General features: G+C 47.0%; 1 protein-coding gene across 5 annotated transcripts in view; it reads right to left on the bottom strand.

The window, feature by feature from the left end:
• Positions 1-25,723, bottom strand: part of MDFIC (MyoD family inhibitor domain containing) — a 79,450-nt gene that overhangs the window by 52,904 nt on the left and 823 nt on the right. For 2 of the 5 annotated variants that reach the window (XR_011363785.1, XM_069976309.1), the window contains exons 1-2: positions 9,909-10,132; positions 3,809-3,960 (exon numbers count right to left, since the gene is read on the bottom strand). Coding sequence is in view for 3 of the 5 variants with exons in the window: in XM_069976309.1 (XP_069832410.1) it covers positions 3,809-3,902 (94 nt within the window). In the remaining 2 variants the exon portion in view is untranslated. Of the gene's footprint in view, positions 1-3,808; positions 3,961-9,908; positions 10,137-25,723 lie in introns of those variants that run through there. The other 3 variants (XM_069976336.1, XM_069976320.1, XM_069976328.1) reach the window with 3 other exon arrangements.

Here is a 25,723-nt window from a genome sequence, read left to right as displayed (position 1 = left end):
CTGCCCCAGGCACAGCGCCACAAGTGCTTTATGGCAAATACAGGCTTGCAAATAGGTAGGCTAGATGCGAGTATGGCAACCACACATAGAACCACCAGTATATAGTTATAACTCAAAAACAGCGTCACTCTTGTTCTCAGTTTGTGTGTGGCTTTGCAGCTCAGTTCCACTGAAGGGGAAGGAGCCTACTATTAATACCACATACTATATCTTATCCTGAATAACCCTTTAAGATGTTGATATACTTATACACTTAACATTTTTAAGTAATTTTGCAATTAACACGTGACTGGATTTATACAACAAATCACATTTTAAACATATCAATTTATAATTTAGTGGTGGAAAAAGTGTACCAAGCAAAATGCTAAAGAAGAATCACATACATCACGTAAAAGCAACAGAAGAGGCAAAAAGTAATGTATTCTATATCAACATTCTTAACTGGGGCCAAACATCACAGAAGTCCATCGAGTTGCCATTCAAGCAGTGCAATAACAAATATCTTGCAGAAATCTGAAACTGAGGTCTTGTGTAAGTTCCCAAATCTGAGCAGTTAACAAAACAGACCTATGAAAACCAGCTTGACAAGAAGCCCAGTAAATAAATAATGAAATGAACTTTTGCGCAGAAAATGTCCTAATGTTTCAGAGAAAGATACAATTGAAATTCATGACTATTTCCTGCACACATCTGGCATTTCAGCTTTATAATCAGTGACTAGGAAACCAAAGACATTAACTTATGACTTCACACTGTAAAGCAGACCTGCCAGCGGGGGCCTTCTAAACTCAGGGGGGCTGAGCTGCAACTACAGTACTACAGAACTACCAGTATATAGGGAATGGCAGGAGAGCAAAGAGATCCACAATTCTTACTGGATTGATACCTTACAGGGGTTTTCCAGGCAAAATGTACTGACCAGTTTAATGCAAGTACTTGGCACCCCCACAATCAGCTTTTTAGCAACCGCACTACACAGTAAATGGCACTGGAAGCAGTTGTCTCCGTTAGAGATGAGCGAACCGGGTTCGGGTTCGAGTCCATCCGAACCGGAACGATCGGCATTTGATTAGCTGGGGCTTCTGAAGTTGGATAAAGCTCTAAACCAATGATTATATCCATGTTTTCCACATAGCCTTAGGGCTTTATTCAAGGTCAGCAGCCACCGCTAATCAAATGCCGAAAGTTCGGGTTTGGATGTACTTGAACCTGAACCCGGTTCGCTCAACTCTAGTCTCCGTTCACTGTGTAGTGGCCACCCTGGTTACTGCAGCTAAGCTATGATTCATTTGGATGGAAACTGCAGTTACATTACCATTACCATAGCTAGGAGTCCTATTACACGGGCCGACTATGGCCCTATCATTTTAATAAACGCTGATCAGCTAGATCGGTGCTCGTTTACTAGACCCATTAGACAGCCTAATAATCCGGCAGTAAGGGCTGCATGGACATCGTTAGCAATGTCCATGCAGCCCAAACCCCTGATACCTTACCTTTCCCCACTCCTGGTCTTCTCTTCTGTGCTCCAAAGCTAGCCGTGGCCTGTGATTGGCTGAGCGGCCTGTCAGCTGACAGGATGCTCAGACGCTGCTGCCGTTGGGACCGGGAAGCTGTGAAGCACAGGAGAGAAAACCGGGAGCAGAGAGGGATAAGATATCAGGTATTTGGGCAATCTTCAGCTGTCGGCCACGCATCACCATTACATGTAGTGATGCACGGTCGGCGCCCAGCGATTTTAGGTCCAAACCTAAACCAACAATAAGCTGATGATCATTTCATCGGCTGATCGCTGTCTCTATAACACGGAGCGATAATCGACCAAATTGACCCGATTCGGCTGACTATCGCTCCGTGTAATAGGGCCCTCGGACAGTGTACGGAGTCAACGATCACTATGTAAAGAGGGCACTGAACAGCTGACCGGCAGGGTGCTGGGTGTTGTTACCCTGCCAATCAATAACTGATGAGCTATCCTGAGGATCCGCTCATTAGTGGATTATGAGTAGGTTGTTAGAAAAACATAACTGCTTTTTAACCAGAAACAGCACCACTGTTGTCCTCAGTTTGTGTGTAGAATTACAGTTCAGTTCCATTATATAGTTACATAGTTAGTATGGTTGGCAAAAACAAAAAACAAAAAAAACATGTCCATCAAGTTCAACCAGGAGGAAATGGTTGAAAAGGCATCCTGCCGCACAAAATTGTACGTACCTTAATCATATCTCCCCTTAAACGTCTCTTCTTAAGACTTCTCAACAAATTATTATTTTTTTCAGTATTTCCTTATAACTAAGATGCTGCATTACCCTTTATTAATTTAGTTGCCCACCTTTGTACCATTTCCAGCTCTAGGGAATCCTTTCAATGAATCAGTACCGCTTTATAAAGCAGTAATATCCTCTTTAGGATGAGAGACGTAACCGTACAGTCACGTCCCTGGATGACGTGTTGCGCAGGAGCTGCGCCCACACCATCTGCGTCGGGTCCTGGCTGTCAGCAATAGCCGCGACATGTGGTGCTGAGATCAGGCCGATCAAAGCACCTATAGAGCAAAAAAGAGGGAGAATCTTCCTTTTTCCCCCCATCAGGGCTGTTCAGAAGCGATCGCACAGCCCTGATGGTTGCTATGACACCAGGTGGCTTCCCTGAAACCTCCTGTGTCATAACTACAGTGGCTGATCAGGCTCAACCTTAAGGCTGAGCCTGGCCAGCTTTGCCTATTAGAGGCAGATCTGCATTGCAATGTAATGTGCCTTTAATCTGGCAATCAAATAGTAAAGTCCCCATGGTGGGACAGTAAAATAAAGTACAACAGTAAATATAAAAACACACACAAATAAAAAAATAAATAAATAAAGTACAAAACACAGAAAATCCCCATAGCCCCCAATGCAATAATAAACGTAGAAAAAAAATAAATAAAGTAAACATATTTAGTATCGTCGCATGCGTAATGGTGCTGGCGATACAATCTTCACATTATTAAATCCACACAGTGATCGGAAAAAAAAAATTAGAAAAAATGCGAATTATGTCATTTTGAGTTAAAAAATTGGCATTTTTCACCTAAAAATTGTACAGATGTCGCATGATGGCGGACAGGAGTCGTCACGGATCAGGTGAGTATAGAGCACTACACTTCCGGGCCTAGCGTGGGTGGGGGGAAACACGGGGATGGGGGCCATTCACTAACATAACATACGTTACAAAAGTTGTATAACTTTGTAATGTGTGTTATATAGTGAATAATTGTTTAGTGCCGCACTACCCCTTTAACTTCAATACCAAACATAAACTTAGGACAGTTAAATATATATCTATACTAAGATAATAATAAGGGAAATACTAAAAGGGCAGACTAGATACCCCTAATTCTTCCTGGGTATATAAGAATTAATTAACAACAGAGTATTACCATTTCCCTTGTTAGAAAGGCAGTTCCATAAAAACATTGACACTGCCACATCAGTGGTGATAGTGTCAGACAGTGTGGAGGTGTATCCTATTGACAATGGGAATGGTAACACCCTGATGCCAATTTATACAAGAGGAGCTGCTAAAAAAGGTGTATCAAGAATGTATTTCAAGAAAATGTGATTTTGTCAAACTTGCCATACTTAGTTACTGTTGGATATTATATGTCATTCCATGCCGAATGGTGGTGACTGGGAACTTGCAACCCCACCCTGCAGATCTGGCTACTGAATCGCTTACATATTTTATGGTTAACTATATGTGAAATTCAAGGAAGTTCACAAAATCAGGAAGACAAGACAAGCATGTGAAAGTCTCAGAGATTTACCCAGGGGGAGGGAGATCAAGGGGCTCTCTTCAGCTGAAGTATCTTGTTCAGGCCCTGTAGGCCCTGGAGAAAATGGTTCTTTCACTTGGGACATCTGCCAGGTCTCTCCACAAGAAACACAAATATAACCAAAGACAAATCTGTAGAAAGCACTGTGGGAGAAAACAGAAAACACATGACTGACTGTACAGTAATCACACACTCCCATCTACATGTACTACACTTCTATAAGTAAGATGGTTACATTTTAGAGTAGTGAGCCTCTAACTGTGATGCTCGTGAGGAACAGCTATGGATGCAGTTTTCACCAAAGGGACTATTAGCTGCACAGTCTTTTCCCTGACTGAAACAATCTCTAGTTTAAAGGGGTAGTGCGGCATTTAACTTTTATTCACTAAATAAAACACATTACAAAGTTATAATACTCTGTAATGTGTGTTATTTAAGTGAATGGCCCCCTTCCCCGTGTTCCCCCCACCCCGGAAGTGTTGGTGCATTACATTATTGTTGGTGCATGTACATTGTTATACATTGTATACCTTTGTAATGTGTGTTTTTAACAACAGTACTGACTCATGTTGTACTTAATGTTATACTGAGATGAGAAGCCCTGTTAAAGTTCATGCACGGTCTGTATATACGGAGAAAGCACCACAGCACGGCCGTGCAGCTTTGTCAGTTCAATAACGCAAAGCTGTTTCTGAGCTCCAATTTCCTGTCTGTGCACGGACCGTAATTGCAGACATGTAAATTCCTCTCTAAGGTTCCGTTCACACTGAGCAAAACTGGCAGAATTCAGAATTCCGCCAGTTTTGCTCTGTGTGAATGGAGCCTTAGGGTGTGTTCACATGAACAGAATCCACAGCAGATTTAATGATGGTGCAGATCCACAGCAGATTCGATGGCCCAGATATCAATGCAACTAAATAACTGAACACAGCATCAAATCTGCGCCGTTAAATCTGCTGTGGATCCTATACGTGTGAACGCAACCTTAAAGTAATTTTTTTTATATTCATACATACTGTACAGTATATAAGGCAGATGTGATGCCATGTTCAGCTATATATTCAAATGGATTTACACAAAATCTGTAGCATATACAGTATTTGATAAATTTATCAATGCATACACCAGAAAACTAGCATAAAAGAAAAACAGAACCCATGTTGCACACAAGATAAATTAGGCTTGCAACTTTCTCCCACCAGAAAATTGGCATGCAAGCCTTGATAAATTCCCCCTATGTGTGAAAATACCCTTAGTTAGTACACTGACAACTAGCTATCATCTTCACAAGTGTTAGAAAATAACATTGTTGGAGGTCGGCAAGGTGGAAACCTCGTAATTCCCTATAAAGAGAACTAAAGTGTTAAAGGGAACCAATTAAGCCAAAAACGGCAATACAGCTAAGGATAGGTGCTGGTACATCATGCTATTTCCATCTAAGTAGTCATCTGAGCTGTGACTCCTCCATGTAGTCACAGTCCTGGGCGGGTTGCAGTGCTGTAATCACGCCCCTCTGGGTGCTGATGGAAAGAGCAGCACACTGTGATGTCACCTGGGGGCCAGCATTGCACGTTGACAGCGTGTCAACATATTTACTATGCCGCGCATGCGCAGTACAGCAGGAGAAGCCACAGCTCGGGGTACAAATTCCCTGAGAGAAATAAAATATTTTTTTTCTCATTAGTGTATCTTTTTTTTTCAGTTCCAAAAAGCTTTATTGAATTTTCAGTATGACAGCACACAAAGTAGTAACAGGAGAATAATAAAAGCAATATATTCACGCTACAGTAGACCAGAGACAAGGTCATGCAAAATATGTGAAAACCACTTAATGCAACATGCATCAGATAAACAGACAACAACAAGGTGTAGGAGAAAAAAAAAAAGGGGGGGGGGGGGCAGGGGAACAGAGACGAGTAAGAGGAGAGACAGAAGGAATAGTCCAGAGGAAGGAGGGCATCTGAGAGAAGAACCCGCATGTCCCGCAGGGGGGTTAGTAGAGATTAGCTAGTGAGAGAGCGATATTGCGGGGAGGAAAGGAAGAAGAGCCATGGGCCCCAGGTGGCGGTGTATTTGGAGACATCAGAAGCGGAAATAGCTAGCAGGTCCTCCATATGTTGTATGTGGGTGACTTCGGCAAATCACTCCTCCAGGGTCGGCGGGTCCACGGACCTCCAGTGTCTGGGGATAATGGTCTTGGCCGCCTGCAACAGGTGGCAGGCCGAGGACTTCTTGAACTTAGACTGCGTCATGGAGAACATGAAGCGTAGGACAGCTTCGGGAGAACGGGGCACTATCACCCCAGTGATGTCTGTAATGGTTTGAAGCACCACAGACCAGAAAGGCGTGAGGCGGGGGCATCCCCACCAAATGTGAGTCATGGTGCCTTCATCAACGCCAGCAAGTGTCAGGGACTGAGGGGAACCATCTATGAAGAGATGTAGGGACCCTGTACCACCGGGTCAGGATCTTATAGCAGGTTTCTTGTGCTTTGGTAGCAATTGTGGCTTTGTGGGTCAAGTGGAAGCACTTGGCCCACTGGGGCTACGTAAATTGTTTCCAAAGCTCCAACTCCCATGCCGTGCAGTAGTGAGGTGGAGCTTTCGACCGGGCAGAGATCATCAATCCATAGATGGTGGAAATTGCGTGTGGGGGGCCTGTGCGTGAGAGGCAAAGTTTCTTAAAGTCTGTGGTAGGGCGGTGTAGCTGTTTGACTTGTGAGGTGGTTTGATAGAAGTAGCGCAATTGGATATGCTCAAAGGTAGCTCGTCTTGAAGGGGGGGCCTCCCCTAGAATGGAAGCTAAGGGTTTAAGGGTTTTTAAGAACCTCCTGTAAGGACATGGAAGAAGCGCAAAGGGTGAGTTTTAGTGTGGTCGAGGAAGGGGGCAGGCGAGGCGGCAGGTGCGAAGTGCGGATGATCGATGATGGGTAATAGTGGGACCGCACGGTCCACCAAAGACTCCTCTGGGTGCGAGGCGGAGAGGATGGCTAAGGTATGTCGCGAAGAGAAGGAGAGTGTCAGTGGGTCAGAGGGGGACCAGGTCCAAGGGAGGGTGGAGAGGGCCTTAGGGCATATGTCCTGCGCCAGGCGCACCCATAATTTAGGTTTTCTACTATGCACTGTGTCCAATAATCTGACGTAGGCACAGGAGAGATAGTAAAGTCGGCAGTCGGGAAGGCCTGTGCCCCGGAGGAACTTGGGTCTAGCAAGCAACCTATTGAGTCTGGGGCGCCTATTAGCCCAGACAAAGGCCCCAAAGCACCTCTGGATTTGATGCCAATAGGAAGCAGGGATGAGTAGGGGGATAGTTTGAAAAAGGTAAAGAAGCCTGGTAGCAGGGTCATTTTAATGATGCTTATGCGCCCAAACCAGGAAAATTCGCTTCTTTCCCAGACCATTAAGTCCGTACGGAACCGAGCAAGGAGAGGTTGAAAATTAGCGGCGAAGAGGGCCGAGAGGTCTGGTGGGATTTTGACGCCTAGATAAGTGATCCCTACCAGTGGCCAAGCGAATGGAAAGGAGGCGTGCAAGCTAGACGCCACCGAGTCTCGAAGGGAGACATTAAGGGCCTTGGAATTACCAAGATTGATCTTGTAGTTGGACCAGGTGCCAAACTCGAACAGCCGCGCCATCAATGAAGGCAAGGAAATGTGGGGGTTAGTAATGTAAACCAGTAGGTCGTCCGCGAATGCGGAACATTTATTACTGTATCATTTTTAAGGCTATGTTCCAACACAGTATTTTTGCTCAGTATTTTGGTCAGTATTTTTAAAACATAACCAAGAGTAGATTGAAAACACCAACCCCCAACAGTTTTTTAAATAACAGCAATTATTTGCTGACAGCCATCCACTCAATTTCAACAGTCTGTGAACATACTGTAGAAGTTTTGTGTTTTGAATCCACTCCTAGTTTTGGTTGAAAAATACTGACCAAATGCAGAGCAAAAATACTGTGAGTATGAACATAGCCTTAAAAATAATACAATAATTAGAAGGGAAAAAAAAATTCTTCCATTGTTTGGACCACTTATCTAGCAGAGCTAAATCATTTTCGATATTACTGACACCTCCAGGAATATCAACCCTATCGCACACTTTTGTGTCACCAGCAAACAGAGAAACCTTACCTACCAAACCATCTTTGAGGGGGGAGACAGCACGCAGGGATACTGTCGGATGCTCGTGAGAGGTAGACTGCCCACAGTACCTGATAGGAGACCGCCCGATGCATGTGAGGGGGGAGACAGCACTCAGTATTTGAGAGATACTGTTGAAAGAGGGGGAAACTGCCTGAGGCAGCGCACACAGTCCTCCCAAGGCCCCATATGTCACACAGGCATGATTTTTACTAGAAACTGAGGGTACACAACATAATTACCTGTCCTGGACTCCTGCACTCCTGACAGTTACGGCCACAACCCTGGAATGGTGCGTTGGGCAGTACAATTACGTGACTTACTGGGAAGCGGGTTCAGGACATATCCAATGGCAACATAGGAGGAGGGCAAAAGCAGAGCAACATGTGATGTTTGGTGGTGGGCTAGGAAGCCGGCCAATAGATCTTTGCTTTACACATTCTGAACGTGCCAATAAAAATTTTTGGCGGGCCAGCTGTACGATAATCACAGATTTCTTTGGCGGGCCCAAAAAAAATGGCTCCCGCGGGCCAGGGTTTGACATGTCTGATCTATACTGTGCTGCTGGGAACCTTATTAGCACAATTGTGCTGATTGGTTCCATTTAAGTCAACAGGAGCTTGAACCATGTATTTATGGAAAAACAATTTCCCCCAAATACCAGCTGATTTGGGGGATGGGTTTCTAGCTCTAAAGGCACTTCTTCTGATCATCTTATTTCAGGGCCCTTTCACAAATCAGTATAGTTTTTACTGTCTGGTAGTGTGGTCAGCACAAAAAGTGATCCACAATGTATCCATATTGTATTTGTACCTGCGATCGGTGCTGCGTGGGGGCGATCGGGCGGCGGGAGGTGTTAAAGGGGCTGCGGGCGGCTGGCTGGAGCATATACTTCACCTGGTCCCCACTCCGGCTTGCTGAAGACATCGGGAACTGCAGGAGTCGGGATCAGGTGAAGTATCAGCTCCGGCGGCCGGGGGGTTAATGGGGTGGGCTGCAGACAAACTCGCAGCAGGGATGTACATCCCTGCTGCGTGTTTGTCTGCCATTAAAAGTATAGGGCAGGGATCTGCAACGAGTCTCGCTGCAAATACGCAGCGAGGGGACTTGCTGCAGACCCGCCAAGTGGGTTTGTAGCCTAAGGGTATAAACCCACACACCGTATATGCAGCGTATTTACTGCTGCGATACGCAGCAAACTCGCAGCAGATTAGATCTAAATAACTGAACGCAGCATCAAATCTGTACCAACAAATCTGCTGCGTATTTGTTACGTATCTGCTGCGTATACGGTGTGTGGGTTTATACCCTAAGGGTCCATTTACACAGAAAGATTATCTGCTAAAGATTTGAAGCCAAAGCCAGGAACGAATTTAAAAAGAGGAGAAATCTCAGGCTTTCCTTTATGACATGATCTCTGTTTAAAGTCTGTTTCTGGCTTTGGCTTCTAATCTTTGGCAGATAATCTGCCAGATAATCTTTCTGTGTAAATGGACCCTTAATGTGACCCAATCATCTGTCAGGTTGTACTGGGGGCATAAGGGGTATCCTACACCCAATTGTTTATCCTCCTCCAATGACAGGCTAGCCTTCCTCACACACAGATAGCTGCTGTTCACATTCATCTAGTGTGCATGGGAAGCAAAGAGTTAAAGCAGCTGCACTGTCAGTGTCATATGATGTTCTATCTATGCAGTGAGACATTACAATATCTAATGACAAACTTAACTCTGCAGCAACTGACAACCTCTGCTCTGCTACATCTGGCCGAGTGAGAGTATCCCAGTGAGGAGCAGCAGCAGCTGGTGAGGTGTGCAGCAGATTAGTGTAGCAGAGCGGTTAGAGTGCGGGAAGCAGAGCAGCAGCAGCAGAGCCTGAGGTATTATCAGTGTGAAGGAATGACAGACACAGGGCAGGCGTCCCGGCAGATAACACAGCGCTCAGCTTTTACCTCACTGAAGAAACTTTCTCTTCTTCCCTCACTCTTTTCTCGGGTTTTCAATCCTCATTTTCATCATTTCCGGAGACTCAAAAGTTATCCCCCTGTGGCAGCAGCAGCAGAGTCAGCCGCCCGCCCTGGCCCAGACAAAGGAGGAGGCTCCGGGTGTCCGCCCCCCGCTCCTCTCCCTCCCTCACTCACTCACTCCCTCACTCACTCCTATGGAGGTGCTCGCATGGCTCTCTGTGCTGCTGTGGTAATTAGAGAGTGTGATACAGTGTCGCTCCACGCCCATCCTGTCAGGACGGGGCCCAGCACACACACCATTAGTCACTCATCTCCTCACATGTCCATCCTGGGACAGAACTACACATCCCATCATGCTGCTGCCAGGGTAAGGGATTGTTCTCCTAGGCTACTTGTATGAGTGTACTCAGTGTATACTCTGCTCCCAGTGAGGTATATAGCAAGGCTTGGAGGGATAGAGTCTGTATTCCTCCCAGCACCTCTGTAAAATTCCTTCCAGACGTCTTAGGGGAGTTCCCCAGCCTCCTGGTGTGGATGACTGACAGCTGCTGATAGCATAACACTGTGGCATTACCCCAGAGGACAAGGGTGTCATTGAGAGGCTGTGTAAGCCCTGACCTAGTTATGGCCCCTGCGTGTGTCTGCAGCTATTATACTGCAATATGGGGTCAGCTCTTGTGCGCCTCATATCTCTCATCTAGCTGTGCCTGATATTACAGAGCTGTCAGAGCTAAAGGCTGGCTGACCAAAAGCATGCCATGTGCTGCTAGCTGAGAACAGGCTCCTCAACTACATCAGTGCACTGATCTATAACAACCCACCACCACTATATGTACTGCTGGATCATTACACTGATCACTAACAATCCATCCCTGCTATATGCACTGCTGAATCAATACACTGATCACTAACAATCCATCCCTGCTATATGCACTGCAGGATCAGTGTACTGATCACTAACAATCCACCCCTGCAAATGCACTGCAGGATCAATACACTGATCACTAACAATCCACCCCTGCTATATGCACTGCAGGATCAGTGTACTGATCACTAACAATCCACCCCTGCTATATGTACTGCAGGATCAATACACTGATCACTAACAATCCACCCCTGCTATATGCACTGCAGGATCAGAGCAGTGATCTATAAAAATCCACCCCTGCTATATGCACTGCAGGATCAATACACTGATCACTAACAATCCACCCCTGCAAATGCACTGCAGGATCAATACACTGATCAGGAACAATCCACCCCTGCTATATGCACTGCAGGATCAATACACCGATCTCTAACATTCCACCCCTGCTATATGCACTGCAGGATCAATACACCGATCTCTAACATTCCACCCCCTACAATATTCACTGATAGATAAAAATCCACCACTTCTATAAGGAATGGCAAAGGAATGCTGTACATGAAGCTCCCTATTGTAAAACAACTACTCTCAGGCACCATAACATTGCCCTACGATCACGAAGACATTGCATGTGTGTGCACATTGGGACAAAATTACCAAAATCACGACTGTGCGTTAACATGCTGAAAACAATGTGAAATCTGTGCTCACAAACCAAAGTGCAGAACTGAGATAGTCAGGTTAGGCTTGCAGAGCAACTGCAGCTGTGCAGTGTGTGTCTTGACCCACAATTGCTTTGTGGCAGTGCACCACAACTCGTGAAAGTGACTATGGTTATGTTGCAACCCACATGTTACCACAACCAGCAGTCCATCCTGGAGCGATCTCTGGAAGTTTGCAAATCTCAACATGACCACATTCAATGTTGGAGTTGCCCACCGTAGCATCCTCTGGTGGGCCCACACACTGACCAATCTGCTGGCCACCTGGGGCCCGATGAAAGAAAGAGGAGCCTGTATGGAGAATATATTCTCCATACAGGTCAGAGAGAGGAGGCACTTAATCCCTCTGCTTTGTGCTGTATTGTTGTCTGACACCAATACAATACAGAACAATAAAATAGATGAGGATACACACTTCCCTGCTTCATCCCCCAGTGCCTCCTGTGAGATGCAGGCCGCAGATTATCACTGCCTGTATCACTCACGGATAGAGATGAGCGGACCGTCAGACTTTTGGTCCGACGGCATCGGCGCTCTCTCATCATGCCTTTGATCCCAGCCGCATACTTGCGCTCCCGCGAATATGTGGCCAGGATATTCCAGGGAATTCAACAGGGATTCCCTGGAATATCCTCTCCGCATATTCCCGTGAGCGCAAGTATGCGGCTGGGATCAAAGGCATGATGAGAGAGCGAACTGCTTTCGGACCAAAAGTCCAAGCAGTTCGCTCATCTCTACTCACGGACCATGCTGTGAATGGTGAGTATACTAGGAGGGCATTGTGCAGTCAGGGGTGTAACTACCACTATAGCAACCAGAGCAGCTGCTAAAGGGCCCCCCACATCAGGGGGCCCAGTGGCCCTCTCCTCAAGTACACTGGGCCCCCTGAGCTGTCATCATTTGCAGCACCCAGTTCCTGGGTTCTACAAATATCCCTTTAAGTATAAGCTCTCCTGATGAGCATTAGAAGTTATGACTACATTTGAAGAATTATTGGTCAGTCGGGGGGCCCAATCAAAAAATTGCTATGGGGCCCAGCCATTTCTAGTTACGCCCCTGTGTGCAGTGTTCCTCAACATGTTGCTACAAAACATCATACCCTGCTGGCAGGTCATATTCAAACTTGTAGTTTATATACAGCTGAGGAGTCACTGGTTATGAAACTGAGTTAAAGTGTCACTATCGTGAATTTTTTTTTTTGCAGAAATCAATAGTCTAGGCGATTTTAAAAAACTTTGTAATTGGGTTTATTATCCGAAAAATGCATTTTTATCATGAAAAAGCAGTTTGAAGCTCTCCCCCCTGTCTTCATTGTTCTCCTATGGAGAGAGCTAAAGAAAAGACCAAAACAGGACAACAAAGAGTTAATCTACAAATCCCTCACGGGATATCTCATGTGACAGTCACCAGTGACCTGTCTGAGCTCGGATTACAGCTGTCACCCAGCTCCGTGCCTGTAATCCTCTGTTATCTGCTTTCTGCTGCCGGCTAACTCCCTCCTTCCTCCTCCCCCCTCCCCTCTCCCTAGAACAGACAGGGTACGACTCCTGCAACAAGTCACAATTTTCAGATTTTTCAGAGTGGATGAAAAAGAGGAAGGAGGGGGGGACCTGGGAAAAGGCTTTTTACATGCAGATAATGGCAGATTTGGCTAATAAACCCAATTACAAAGTTTCTTAAAATCGCCTGTACTATTGATTTCTGCAAAAAAAATAAAAATACGACAGTGACTCTTTAATGGGACAGTTTAGTGTAGGGTTCTGCAACATTTGACTCTCTAGTTGCTGCAAAACTACAGGGCTGGCAGGGCATAATGGGAGTTGTAGTCCAATGTGTTTTGACAGAATTACAAGTTTTGCCGTGTTTGATTATCATATCAGTATTGGTATGGACCAGTAAGGAACATTGGATGATTTTATCAAATTTTAATCAAATGCCTGTGCAGTGTACTGTAATATACCAAGGGGTTGTTGCTGGGTGGTGTAGTGCAACCTTAGGGCTCACCTTTTGTAATCTTCCTGTTACGGTGGGGCCCTTTTCTCAGCAAATACACAGGGTAATCTCTTTAATAAAAGTCTTTACACAGTAGTGGTGCAAGTATATGGAAACTTTACCTGAAGAATAACTATGCACAATCCAATACAGGGGCATCTGATGATGAATATATGGTGGCTTGATCAGAGTCCTTAGCTTTAGGGGGGGGGGGGTGTTACCTTGGTTACTATAACTTGGACTTGGTAGATAGATAGGATTACAGGAATAGTGTAGACAGACCTGTTCCAGGGACTTTGCGGTTTCCAGCCTTTATAAGGTGTGTGTGAATAGGTACTTGAAGTTACTGATTTGAAAGAAATGACGCTGTCAACTCTCACTAGCAAGCAGGAGGAAGGATGAACACACTGACTTGGAAGCCAGGAGGATGTGGACGGTGAATGGGTGACCCTCTAATACTTCACCAATCTGACAGCAGGCACTAATAAATACAGAGTATGTCCTACTGAGACTTTGAGGACACGTATTAACCTCTTAACGATGATGGGCGGCCGTAAAGTGTAAACAAAGAGGTCTCCCGGCGTGAGCCCTCTTTGCAGCCCGCGGTCCCTGGTTGGTATGTGCAGCCAGGGACCGCGGGTATTAGCCGGCGTGGCCAATCACCGCGGCCGGCTAATTACTTTGACAGCTGCAATTGAATAGCAGCTGTGCCCCCTGACCCTGGTGTCTAGTGGGGGATCTCCCCCCCACGATGCGATCGCAGAGGGGAGATCACTTGTAATGAGCCGGCCGGGGCTCAGCGTCGCTCCGCAAAAAAATCCCAAGTGCAAAATTGCGCATTTTTGGTCGCATCAAATCCAGAAAAATTGTAATAAAAAGCAATCAAAAAGTCGCATATGCGCAATCAAGGTACCGATAGAAAGAATGCATCATGGCGCAAAAAATTACACCTCACACAGCCCCATAGACCAAAGGATAAAAGCGCTATAAGCCTGGGAATGGAGCGGTTTTAAGGAACGTATATTTGTTAACAATGGTTTGAATTTTTTACAGGCCATCAGATAAAAGAAAAGTTATACATGTTACATATCGTTTCACTGCGCATATAATTTTTTTCTGGTTTCGCAGCATAGTTTATGGAAAAATTCAGCCTGTCATTGCAAAGTACAATTAGTGACGCAAAAAATAAGGGCTCATGTGGGTCTGTAGGTGTAAAAATGCAAGTGCTATGACCTTTTATACACAAGGAGGAAAAAACGAAAATGCAAAAACGAAAGTTAGCCCGGTCCTTAAGGGGTTAATCCTTATGGCTGACTGGAAACAGATTAGGCTACGTTCACACAGAGCAAAAGGGGCGGATTACGCGAGGAAATATTTCCGCCTGAAATCAACTGACGCTGAATTCCGAGCAGAATATAAGCAGAATGTAAGCAGAATCCCTGCGTATTCCGCTAGGAAAGTGTTCAGCTCGTAATCAGCTCTTGACAAATTCAGCGCGGAATTCTCGAGGAATCCGCGCTGAATCCGCATGCATTCAGCGCTGAAATTCAGCGAGTATTTGGCGAGTAAACTAGACTATACCAGAATATATACTAGAATCCTCCCCCCCCCTTTTTTCCCCATTTCCGCGCTGATTGAGCGTGTAATTTCCGCTTGTATTACGCTTGTATTCCGCTGAAACAGAAAATCAGAGCCCCATTAATTTGTATAGGCTTCCGCTAGCGGAAGAATGAACATGTTCATTCTTCTGGCGGAAAGCGGATTAGTTCAGTGCGGAAATTCCACTGTGTGAACTGCAGAGCAGAATTTCCATTCAACACAATGGAAATTAGCTCTGCACCTATTTTAACGGCTGAAATTTCAGCGCAGAAATTCAGCTGCTTTTGCTCTGTGTGAACGAGCCCTTAGGAGACTGAACCTCTAGCCTGACAGAATTACTGAGGTGATGCAGGGAGGTTAGATGTGACTCTGGCCAAGCCAGACTACCAACTGTCAACTGTCAAGACTCGCACAGCCCTCTGGGTAGAAGGTGGGCGGAGCCAGCTTTCCCCTGGCCAATCACTAGAGTCTGATGGGTTGCAGGGGAGGAGCACTGATCAAGCTCAACACTTGTATACAAACATATAAATTGACAAATCAATGTTCTTCTAGTGGGTTGCTATGGAAACTAATAACATTTGTACCAATGGAGATCAATACATAACAGCATCAAACAAATACATGACATAAAACAATGCTCATTTAATACATTACCACAAGAGAGGCCAGGAAAAGACACAAACACATAGGCCCCAATACAGACAGTCTGGGGTTGCGAATGGCAACAATATACCTGCAGACGCCTGACAATATATACCGGACTGGGCCATTACACCTGAATTTAGGATCCATGGTAAATTGCCCACATTTATGAAAATTATGTACATTGCAAGGCCTCACTATCCTTTCTTAGACCACTTCTTGAATAGTGTTTATCTAAATCAATAACTTGAACCAAACAAGTAGAGTGTGTCTGTGCATTGTACATTTATTGCTCAGCAGCAGACAACCCTTCTGATGCATACGAAAAACAAAGGGTGGTCAGCACTCAAAACACAGAGTCCCTTCGGTTGGAATGTGGTGTTCTTATTTTGGGCTGTATGCCTCTCCACGAGCACGCGAGAAAGACCCCCGGACCCAAGGGCATCCAACAAGGTATAAGCATAAGAATACTCTCCAGCTCGCTTTAAAATTTATTTGTTCTATTGAACCTTTATTTGTATAATGTTTAAAAGGCCGACGCGTTTCGGGCTCTCTTGCCCTTATTCATGGCTTTCTGTCGGGTGGTCCCGAGACGACTCATGAATTAAGAAGTCGTCACCCAAAATATAAGGGGGGGACTAACCCTGTCCATTCCCCACAGTGATAAAAAGGAAGGCGAGCGAAGTGGCGTCAGTAGCCACGCCAAGACCCTTCTGATTCCTGGAAAAAAAAAGTAAGGGTGAGATTTATCAAACATGGTGTAAAGTGAAACTAGCAACCAATCAGATTCCACCTTTCATTCCTTATAGACTCTTTGGAAAATGAAAGGTGGAATCTGGATGCTAGGGGCAACTGAGCCAGTTTCACTATGTCTAAAAAAAAGGTTCAAACATAGTAACTAATTGATTATGTTTGGACTACCAAACTCAGTGAACACACTGCCAGTATGCCATGGTATACTGACTCATACAGTACTTATAAAGCACCACTACTAGGAAAACGAAATGTAAACATAGCCTCTTTCACACTCTTTTCACGTGTTTCATAAAGTGAGTCCGTCAGCTGCCGAGCTTGACATACCTGCTCGCTCTCCTTCACCTCTCAGCCCCTCCTTGCCTGATATACAGGGCTCTGCATGTTAATCAAGGAGAAGCTGGGGGGGGGGTGTTTTGGCAAGCAATGAGGTGTATGAGGCTGTTTTACTTGAGCAGCATTGCTCCACCTCCCTGACACTTGGCCAATAGAGAAAAGGAGATTTTACAAGTTTGACAACCACCAAATAGACCTGACAGCTGACAGATTTCCCTGAAATGCAATCAATAAACTTTTTAATGCATTAACTGTACTAATTCTGCTTTCGCACTAGTGCTTTTTGCTGGTCCCAGGTCCTCTGTTAATAAAGTGACCTAATAATGTATGCCCGCTGTAGACTGAGGTGACAGATTTATCAAGTTGCCTGAAACTCATTTTTACACCTGCTTGTTTTGCTTCACCTCCTTCCCACCTATCAGTCAAGCAGGGCATAGATCTGCAAAAAGTTTCAAATTTTTGTACAAATCGATTTACCCCAGACTCAGGAATGATAAATTCTTTACTGTCTGTTTTTTTTTCTCACAGCAACTAATCACATCTTGTAAAATCTGTAACCTCCACACAGTGTGATTTTCAGGATGCATGATAAATCTGGGCCTATATCTGTGGTAATTCCTCACATAGATTTCTCACCACTAGTCAGCAGAAATAACTGGAAGCTCGCACGCCTCCTCTCTCCGTACTAAAGAATAAACATGTTCATTCTACAGCGTGGATAGAGGAGGCGTGTGAGCATCCTATAAACTGTCATCATGACAGGGAGGCTGGCGGCATTCTCCTCCATGGAATTCTGCCACTTTTGCTCTGTGTGCACGGAGCCTAAGAACAGCAGCATGGGCAGCTAGCAGGTGGAAGAAAAGTGTACAATCTACTTCTGTAACACGTAGGTTAATAAATCATTGAGAACCTAATACTACTGCAGTCTTAAAGAGGTACTCCAGCAAAAAACAAAAAAAAAGGTCAGACAAACTGCTGCCAGAAAGTGCAAGAGATTTGTAATTTACTTTTAATTAAAAATCTCCAATCTTCCAGTACGTATCAGGCGCTGTATGTCCTGCAGATAGTGATGTTTTCTTTTCAGCCTGGAGAGCGGAAGATATATTTCTATGGGGCTTTTGCTACTGCTCTGGACAAAGGTGGCAGCAGAGAGCATTGTGTTAGACTTGAAAGAATACACCACTTTCTGAAAAATTTTAATTTTCATAAGTAAATTACAAGGGAGCACAGACATGTAAGCATAACATGTTTATTGTTTTATGTGCATCGGCAGCAATATGTTAAAAATTTAGCACAAAGGTACAATACTGAGCTGCTCAGGGCCCTGTTACACAGTGATAATCTGCCAATTTGGGCACTTCATGTAATAAAGACAACGATCAGCCAAAGAGCCGATCATCAGTTGATTTTTGTCCTTTAGAAAGTTGAAAGCTCATCGGCCACCAGCCCCACATCGCTCTGTGTAATAGTGACAGCTGATGACAGTTTAAAGAAAAATAATTAAGATTATATTTACCTGTCCAGGCTCCCACTCACCACAGCCATGTTGAAGCTTCTTAAGCCGTCTCTGTAGTGACAGCCCGCTCAGCCAATCACGCCCAGTGGCCTGTCATTGCACAGAACTTCAATGGCGGCTGTGATGAATGGGTAACAGGGAGCAGGACACCGAGGAGTGTGGTCAGTATACCTTTATTATTTTCTACATATACAGCAAAGGCTGCACAGACATTGCTAGCCATGCTCGTGCAACCCTGGCATGCTAATTGAGCCATTTAATAGATTCTGTAAAGGAGCGCCAATCTAGCAGATTTTTCCACAGGATGACATATTAGGTTCTACCTGACCTCCATGTCCTGATCCCTTAGTTGGTTGACCTTCTGTTTTCTCCATGATATCGCATCCTATGTATGTTTGATTACTTATTAGATTTTTTTCCTTGTATCCTATACTTCATTGTATTAACCTCACTCTTTTTATTTTAGTTTTTCCCCCCTATCAGATGCTGTTGCAAGGCCTTAATGCTTGTGAAACCTCAACATTGGATGCCAACATACACGTGCGGTCGTGCACACATGGCCCATTTATTTTTATGAGCCAAACTTATTCAGCTAGTGACACCATTCGGCTCATTTTCTGCACAGCCTTTTCCTCTGACTCAAAAGAGCAGCTAATAAATTTTTTGAATACGAGTCAAAACATATGTACATGCAAGAAATGACCCAAATGTCATTACTAGCCAACTAGGTTTGGGCTACTGGAGTAAACAAGGCCCATTATTCTCCATATACATATACGTCTGCAGCCTACTTTGAGAGGTTTCTGAAGAATATGCACGATTGAGTGCCAGATCGTGATATGAAAGAGCCCTAAAATGGACTATCCCATGACCATGCGACCAGTCACATGGTGGTATATATTAGGCAGCAAATAAACTGTAAAATCTTGCATTTGGCGCGGCAGCACTGATTGGCTGATGAGGAGTGAGGGGAGCTGGGAACTTTACATACTCCCAGCCGGAGATGCGGGCAGCCGGGGGTTAAAGGGGCCGGGACGCATATCTGCAGCGGAATTAATTTTCTGCTGCGGGTATGTGACCCCATAGGCCTTCATTATACCAGGATCCGCAGAGGATTTCTAAGCAAACTCGCAGTGTGAAATCCACTGCGGATCCGGTTCATGTGAATCTACCCTTTCTAGCATCCCAAATTATACCAGCAACATAGCTTAACCCTTTCCCGCACGAGGACGTAACTGTACGTCCTAGTGCGGGTGCGGGCGTTCAGAGTGGGGCCGCGTGGCGACCCAGCTCTGAACCGCCGCGATCCCGGGTGCCTCATGCAGCCCGGGATCGCGGCTATTAGCGGGCACGATCTGATCGCCGTGCCCGCTAATTAGATAATCGAAGGCAGCTGTCAAAGATGACAGTTGCCTCCGATTACCGGATTCAGCCGTTCCCTGGTATCTAGTGGGGGAGATCGCTCCCCTGGGACGTTGTCCCGGAGGAGCGATCTCCCTGTCTGATGCCGGCCGGGGACTCATCCAAGATGGCGCCGTCCCCGGCTCGGCACTCGTTTGTTTCCGGCTGCAGCAGCCGAAAGCAAACGAGTGCCGATCTCATTCATCTTTGCTGTATAACTATACAGCAAAGATCTCAATGAGAGATCAAAGTGTATATACTAGAAGTCCCCTAGGGGGCTTGTAGTATATGTGTAAAAAAAATAAATAAAGTGTTGTTGTCAAAAAAAGCCCCCTCTCCTAATAAAAGTCTGAATCACCCCCCTTTTCCCAGGTTATAAATAAAAGTAAATAAATAAATAAACATGTTTGCTATCGCCGCGTGCGTAATCGCCTGAACTATTAATTAATCACATTCCTGATCTCGCATGGTAAACGGCGTAAGCCCAAAAATATCCCAAAGTGCAAAATTGTGCATTTTGGTCGCATCAAATCCAGAAAAAATTTAATAAAAAGCAATCAAAAAGTTGCATATGCGCAATCAAGGTACCAATAGAAAGAACACATCATGGCGCAAAAAATGACACCTCAAACAGCCCCAAAGGATAAAAGCGTTATAAGCCTGGCAATGGAGCGATTTTAAGGAACGTATATTTGTTAACAATGGTTTGAATTTTTTACAAGCCATCAGATACAAGAAAAGTTATACATGTTACATATCGTTGTAATCATAACGACTTGAGGAACATATAAAACATGTCAGTTTTTCCATAGGACACATGGCGTAAAAACACAATTCCCCCAAAGAAAAAGAATTGTGTTTTTTTTTCAATTTCACTGCACATATAATTTTTTTCTGGTTTTGCAGCATATCTTATGCAAAAATTCAGCCTTTCATTGCAAAGTACAATTAGTGACGCAAAAATAAGGGCTCATGTGGGTCTGTAGGTGTGAAAATGCAAGTGTTATGGTCTTTTAAACACAAGGAGGAAAAAACGAAAACGCAAAAACAAAAATTAGCCTGGTCCTAAAGGGGTTAAAAAAGGGGTTTTAATGAAACCTTACAGAACAAAGTTTTCCAGAAATCTTACAGAACAGAAGAAGTTTTCCATAACTTTATTAGATAAGAAAATAAAACGGTTTGGTGCACTGGGGTGGGACTAACACCCTCAGTGCACTGATCCACATTGCAAGCCCTCCCCTACTAATGAATATTTATTTGGCACTAGAGCGACTGATTGCAGAGCTCGGCCCCAATATTCAGTAGAAGGGGTGGGCCGGTCGGCCGGTTTAGAACAGTGCACTGTGGGTGTTAGTCTCTCACCAAGTGCACCAAACCACCTCATTTACTTATCTAATAAAACCTCTAAGCTTTAGGAAAGGCACTGAGAATCAAGGTAAGAGAATGATCCTCATCCTCAGTACCCTGTGAGCTATAGATGCTTCTAACCTGCTGCTAGTTTCCCTTTAAGTAGAAAGTCGTGTGCAGTGTCAGACTGGGCCACCTGAGGATCCTCCGGTAGGCCCCAGCCCCACACAAGTGCAGCACACCGTCAGGCAGCAGGGCCCCCAGACAGTGCTTCATTGCTGCTTCCTATTAATGCTGTCATCTGACTGGGCCCTCACTTACGGACGCCCGACCATCCTTCCACCCCAGTGGCGCTTTATATTATCAGGACGTCCCTGCGGCCTCCTCCCCCTCCAGAGATCAGAGACGTGTGCCGGAGCTGAAGAGAAGGAGGGGTGTTTGTTGGACCCTTCCCCACAGGTTAAGTGTATATTTGCCGAACCCTGCACCAGTCCCTCCCAGCTGCCCCCCCAGCAGCCACAGCTGTCCCCCCAGCAGCCACAGCTACCCCCCTGTCCCACCCAGCAGCCACAGCTATCCCCCTGTCCCCCCAGCAGCCCCAGCAATCCCCCTGTCCCCCCAGCAGCCCCAGCTACCCCCCTGTCCCCCCAGCAGCCACAGCTATCCCCCTGTCCCCTTAGCAGCCACAGCTATCCCCCTGTCCCCCCAGCAGCCCCAGCTACCCCCCTGTCCCCCCAGCAGCCACAGCTATCCCCCTGTCCCCTTAGCAGCCACAGCTATCCCCCTGTCCCCCCAGCAGCCCTAACTATGCCACTGTCACCCCAGCTGTCCAACCAGCAGCCCCAGCTATCTTCCTGCGCCCCTCAGCTGCCCCAGCTATTCCCTTGTCCCCCCAGCTGTGCCCCAGCTATCCCCCTGTCACCCCAGCTGTCTCCCCAGCTATCCCCCTGTCCCCCAAGCAGCCCCAGCTATCTCCCTGTCACCCCAGCAGCCCTATCTATCCCCAGCTGTGCCCCAGCTATCCCCTGTCGCCCCAGCTGTCCCCTCAACAGCCCCAGCTATCCCCTGTTGCCCCAGCTGTCCCCTCAAGAGCCCCAGCTATCCCCCTGTCACCCCAGCTGTCCCCCTGTCACCCCCAGCAGCCCCAGCTATCCTCCTGTCACCCCAGCTGTCCCCCTGTCACCCCCAGCAGCCCCAGCTATCTCCCTGTCACCCCAGCAGCCCCAGCTGTGCCCCAGCTATCCCCTGTCGCCCCAGCTGTCCCCCCAACAGCCCCAGCTATCCCCCTGTCACCCCCAGCAGATCCAGCTATCCCCCTGTCACCCCAGCTGTCACCCCAGCAGCCCCAGCTATCCCCTGTCGCCCCAGCTGTCCCCCCAACAGCCCCAGCTATCACCCTGTCACCCCCAGCAGCCACAGCTATCCCCGTCACCCCAGCTGTCCCCCTGTCACCCCTAGTAGCCCCAGCTATCTCCATGTCGCCTCAGCTATCCCCCTGTCACCCCAGCTGTCCCCCTGTCACCCCTAGCAGCCCCAGCTATCTCCATGTCACCCCAGCAGCCCCAGCTATCCCCTGTTGACCCAGCTGTCCCCCCAACAGCCCCAGCTATCCCCCTGTCACCTCCAGCAGCCCCAGCTATCCCCCTGTCCCCCCCCCAGCAGCCACAGCTATCCCCCTGTCACCCCAGCTGTCCACCCAGCAGCCCCAGCTATCTTCCTGTCCCCCCAGCTGTCCCTCAGCAGCCCCAGCTATTCCTCTGTCCCCCCAGCTGTGTCCCAGCTATCCCCCTGTCACCCCAGCAGCCCCAGCTATTCCCCTGTCCCTCCAGCAGCCACAGCTGTCCCCCCAGCAGCCCCAGCTATCCCCCTGTCCCCCCAGCAGCCCTAACTATGCCACTGTCACCCCAGCTGTCCAACCAGCAGCCCCAGCTATCTTCCTGCGCCCCCCAGCTGTCCCTCAGCTGCCCCGGCTATTCCCTTGTCCCCCCAGCTGTGCCCCAGCTATCCCCCTGTCACCCCAGCTGTCTCCCCAGCTATCCCCCTGTCCCCCAAGCAGCCCCAGCTATCTCCCTGTCACCCCAGCAGCCCTAGCTATCCCCAGCTGTGCCCCAGCTATCCCCTGTCGCCCTAGCTGTCCCCTCAACAGCCCCAGCTATCCCCTGTTGCCCCAGCTGTCCCCTCAAGAGCCCCAGCTATCCCCCTGTCACCCCAGCTGTCCCCATGTCACCCCCAGCAGCCCCAGCTATCCTCCTGTCACCCCAGCTGTCCCCCTGTCACCCCCAGCAGCCCCAGCTATCTCCCTGTCACCCCAGCAGCCCCAGCTATCCCCAGCTGTGCCCCAGCTATCCCCTGTCGCCCCAGCTGTCCCCCCAACAGCCCCAGCTATCCCCCTGTCACCCCCAGCAGCCCCAGCTATCCCCCTGTCACCCCTAGCAGCCCCAGCTATCTCCATGTCCCCCCAACAGCCCCAGCTATCCCTCTGTCACCCCCAGCAGCCCCAGCTATCCCCGTCACCCCAGCTGTCACCCCTAGTAGCCCCAGCTATCTCCATGTCACCCCAGCTGTCCCCCTGTCACCCCTAGTAGCACCAGCTATCTCCATGTCGCCCCAGCTATCCCCCCGTCACCCCAGCTGTCCCCCTGTCACCCCTAGCAGCCCCAGCTATCTCCATGTCACCCCAGCAGCCCCAGCTATCCCCTGTCGCCCCAGCTGTCCCCCCAACAGCCCCAGCTATCCCCCTGTCACCTCCAGCAGCCCCAGCTATCCCCCCGTCACCCCAGCTGTCCCCCTGTCACCCCTAGCAGCCCCAGCTATCTCCATGTCACCCCAGCAGCCCCAGCTATCCCCTGTCGCCCCAGCTGTCCCCCCAACAGCCCCAGCTATCCCCCTGTCACCTCCAGCAGCCCCAGCTATCCCCCTGTCACCTCCAGCAGCCCCAGCTATCCCCATCAACCCAGCTGCCCCCCTGTCACCCCCAGCAGCCCCAGCTATCCCCCTGTTACTCCAGCTGTCACTCCAGCAGCCCCAACTCTCCCCCTGTCACCCCCAGCAGCCCCAGCTATCCCCATGTCACCCCCAGCTATCCCCATGTCACCCCCAGCTGTCTCCCTGTTACCCCCAGCTGTTACTCCCAGATGGAGAAGAAAGCGAAGTGAGCAATGGCAGTCAGAGAAGACATCACTTATGAGTCATTAGTAACTGCACTGTAATCACTTATATAGTGTGCAGCGCCTGTGTACTATTGGTGTCTAATGGTGCCCTAATGTACTGACACAGGGCCGCGGTCACTACAGTACACTAGCGCAAATTTTTTAACTGCCTAGGAGCTCCCGACATCATCATTAATCCTGATGCTGGAAGCTCCCAAGTTCGGTCCGCAGAACAATGATTGTGTATGGACGGAATTCTACAGATGTGTGAATGACCCTTTGTTATGTTGTTATGTGGTGTAATTTGTGGTCACGGTATTGTGATAATATAGTAGATGTTTTTGTTCTATCCCCTATTAGTTCTGTTCTGGGGTCACTTCCCAACACTGAGCCCCCACAGATCTATGTATTATTATATGCCTCAAAGCATCCAGTGTATGATGCACCTAGGACTCAACTACAACAGCTGCAGCCACTACAACTCCCAGCATTTACTGACAGTCTGCAGCCCACAGGATATGCTGGGAGTTGTAGTACAGTGTAGAGAGATGTATTGCTGGACCTTCAGGGCCGATGGCTGTCACCCACAGATTGCAGCCACCAGGAGACTCTGCACACAGTGATTTATTAAAGGGTTGTCCACTCAGAAACTACAACTCCCAGCATACCCTGAGAGCTGTATAAATTTAGGGTGTTCTGAGATTCATCACAGATACAGATGAATCCAGGAAAGGCGCGGGTCAGCATGTCGTGTCTCACTGGTTCTTTATTGGTGGGCCCCAAGGATCATTTGCTCTGGTGGGCCCCAGGTACCCCAGTCTGACACTGGTGCTGTGGATTCTGTAGCTTGACAGTTAGAGCTGCGTTGGTGGATCAATGTGGATTTACACAATATTATTCTGAGGATTTTTTTTAAATGGCTGATCAATGTAAAGATAAGAAGAATATCAAAATGAGAACCCCTTTGTGTCTTTTGCATAATTCCTAATGCATTAGTTTTACATTTCTTTTGTACATCTATGATTACTAGTTACTTGGAACATATTGTGCTTCCACTTGCATTGTGGGTCAAATGCTGTATCATTCAGTTAAGTATGCCTATATACTTGCATATGTCATTTAATAAGTGCACAATATCTTTATACACTCACCATTCCAGGTACAATAACTCAGATGTGGTTCGGTAATGTAATACCAGTACTTTAATCTAATGTAAATTTAGGCTGAAATAATGTGTAGTTATAGCCCAGCATATTGTTATGTTACAAAGCCCAGAGGCCTACGTCATATAGCACAGTAAATACATTTGTGTTTGATATTAGTAGAAATAAATTGAAAACTATTGCTGATCAATCTCACAGGGAAAAGAGGCCATCATCACTAAATCCATTCTCTGAGGCTGGAGACTGTATTGTATTAAAAAAAACTGTGTTTTGTTTTGTTTTTATTTCAGAACACGATGCACGTCTAGTCTG

This window comes from Dendropsophus ebraccatus, chromosome 1 (assembly GCF_027789765.1).
Source record: "Dendropsophus ebraccatus isolate aDenEbr1 chromosome 1, aDenEbr1.pat, whole genome shotgun sequence".
Classification (NCBI taxonomy): domain Eukaryota; kingdom Metazoa; phylum Chordata; class Amphibia; order Anura; family Hylidae; genus Dendropsophus; species Dendropsophus ebraccatus.
This window is presented reverse-complemented; position numbering and strand designations above follow the sequence as displayed.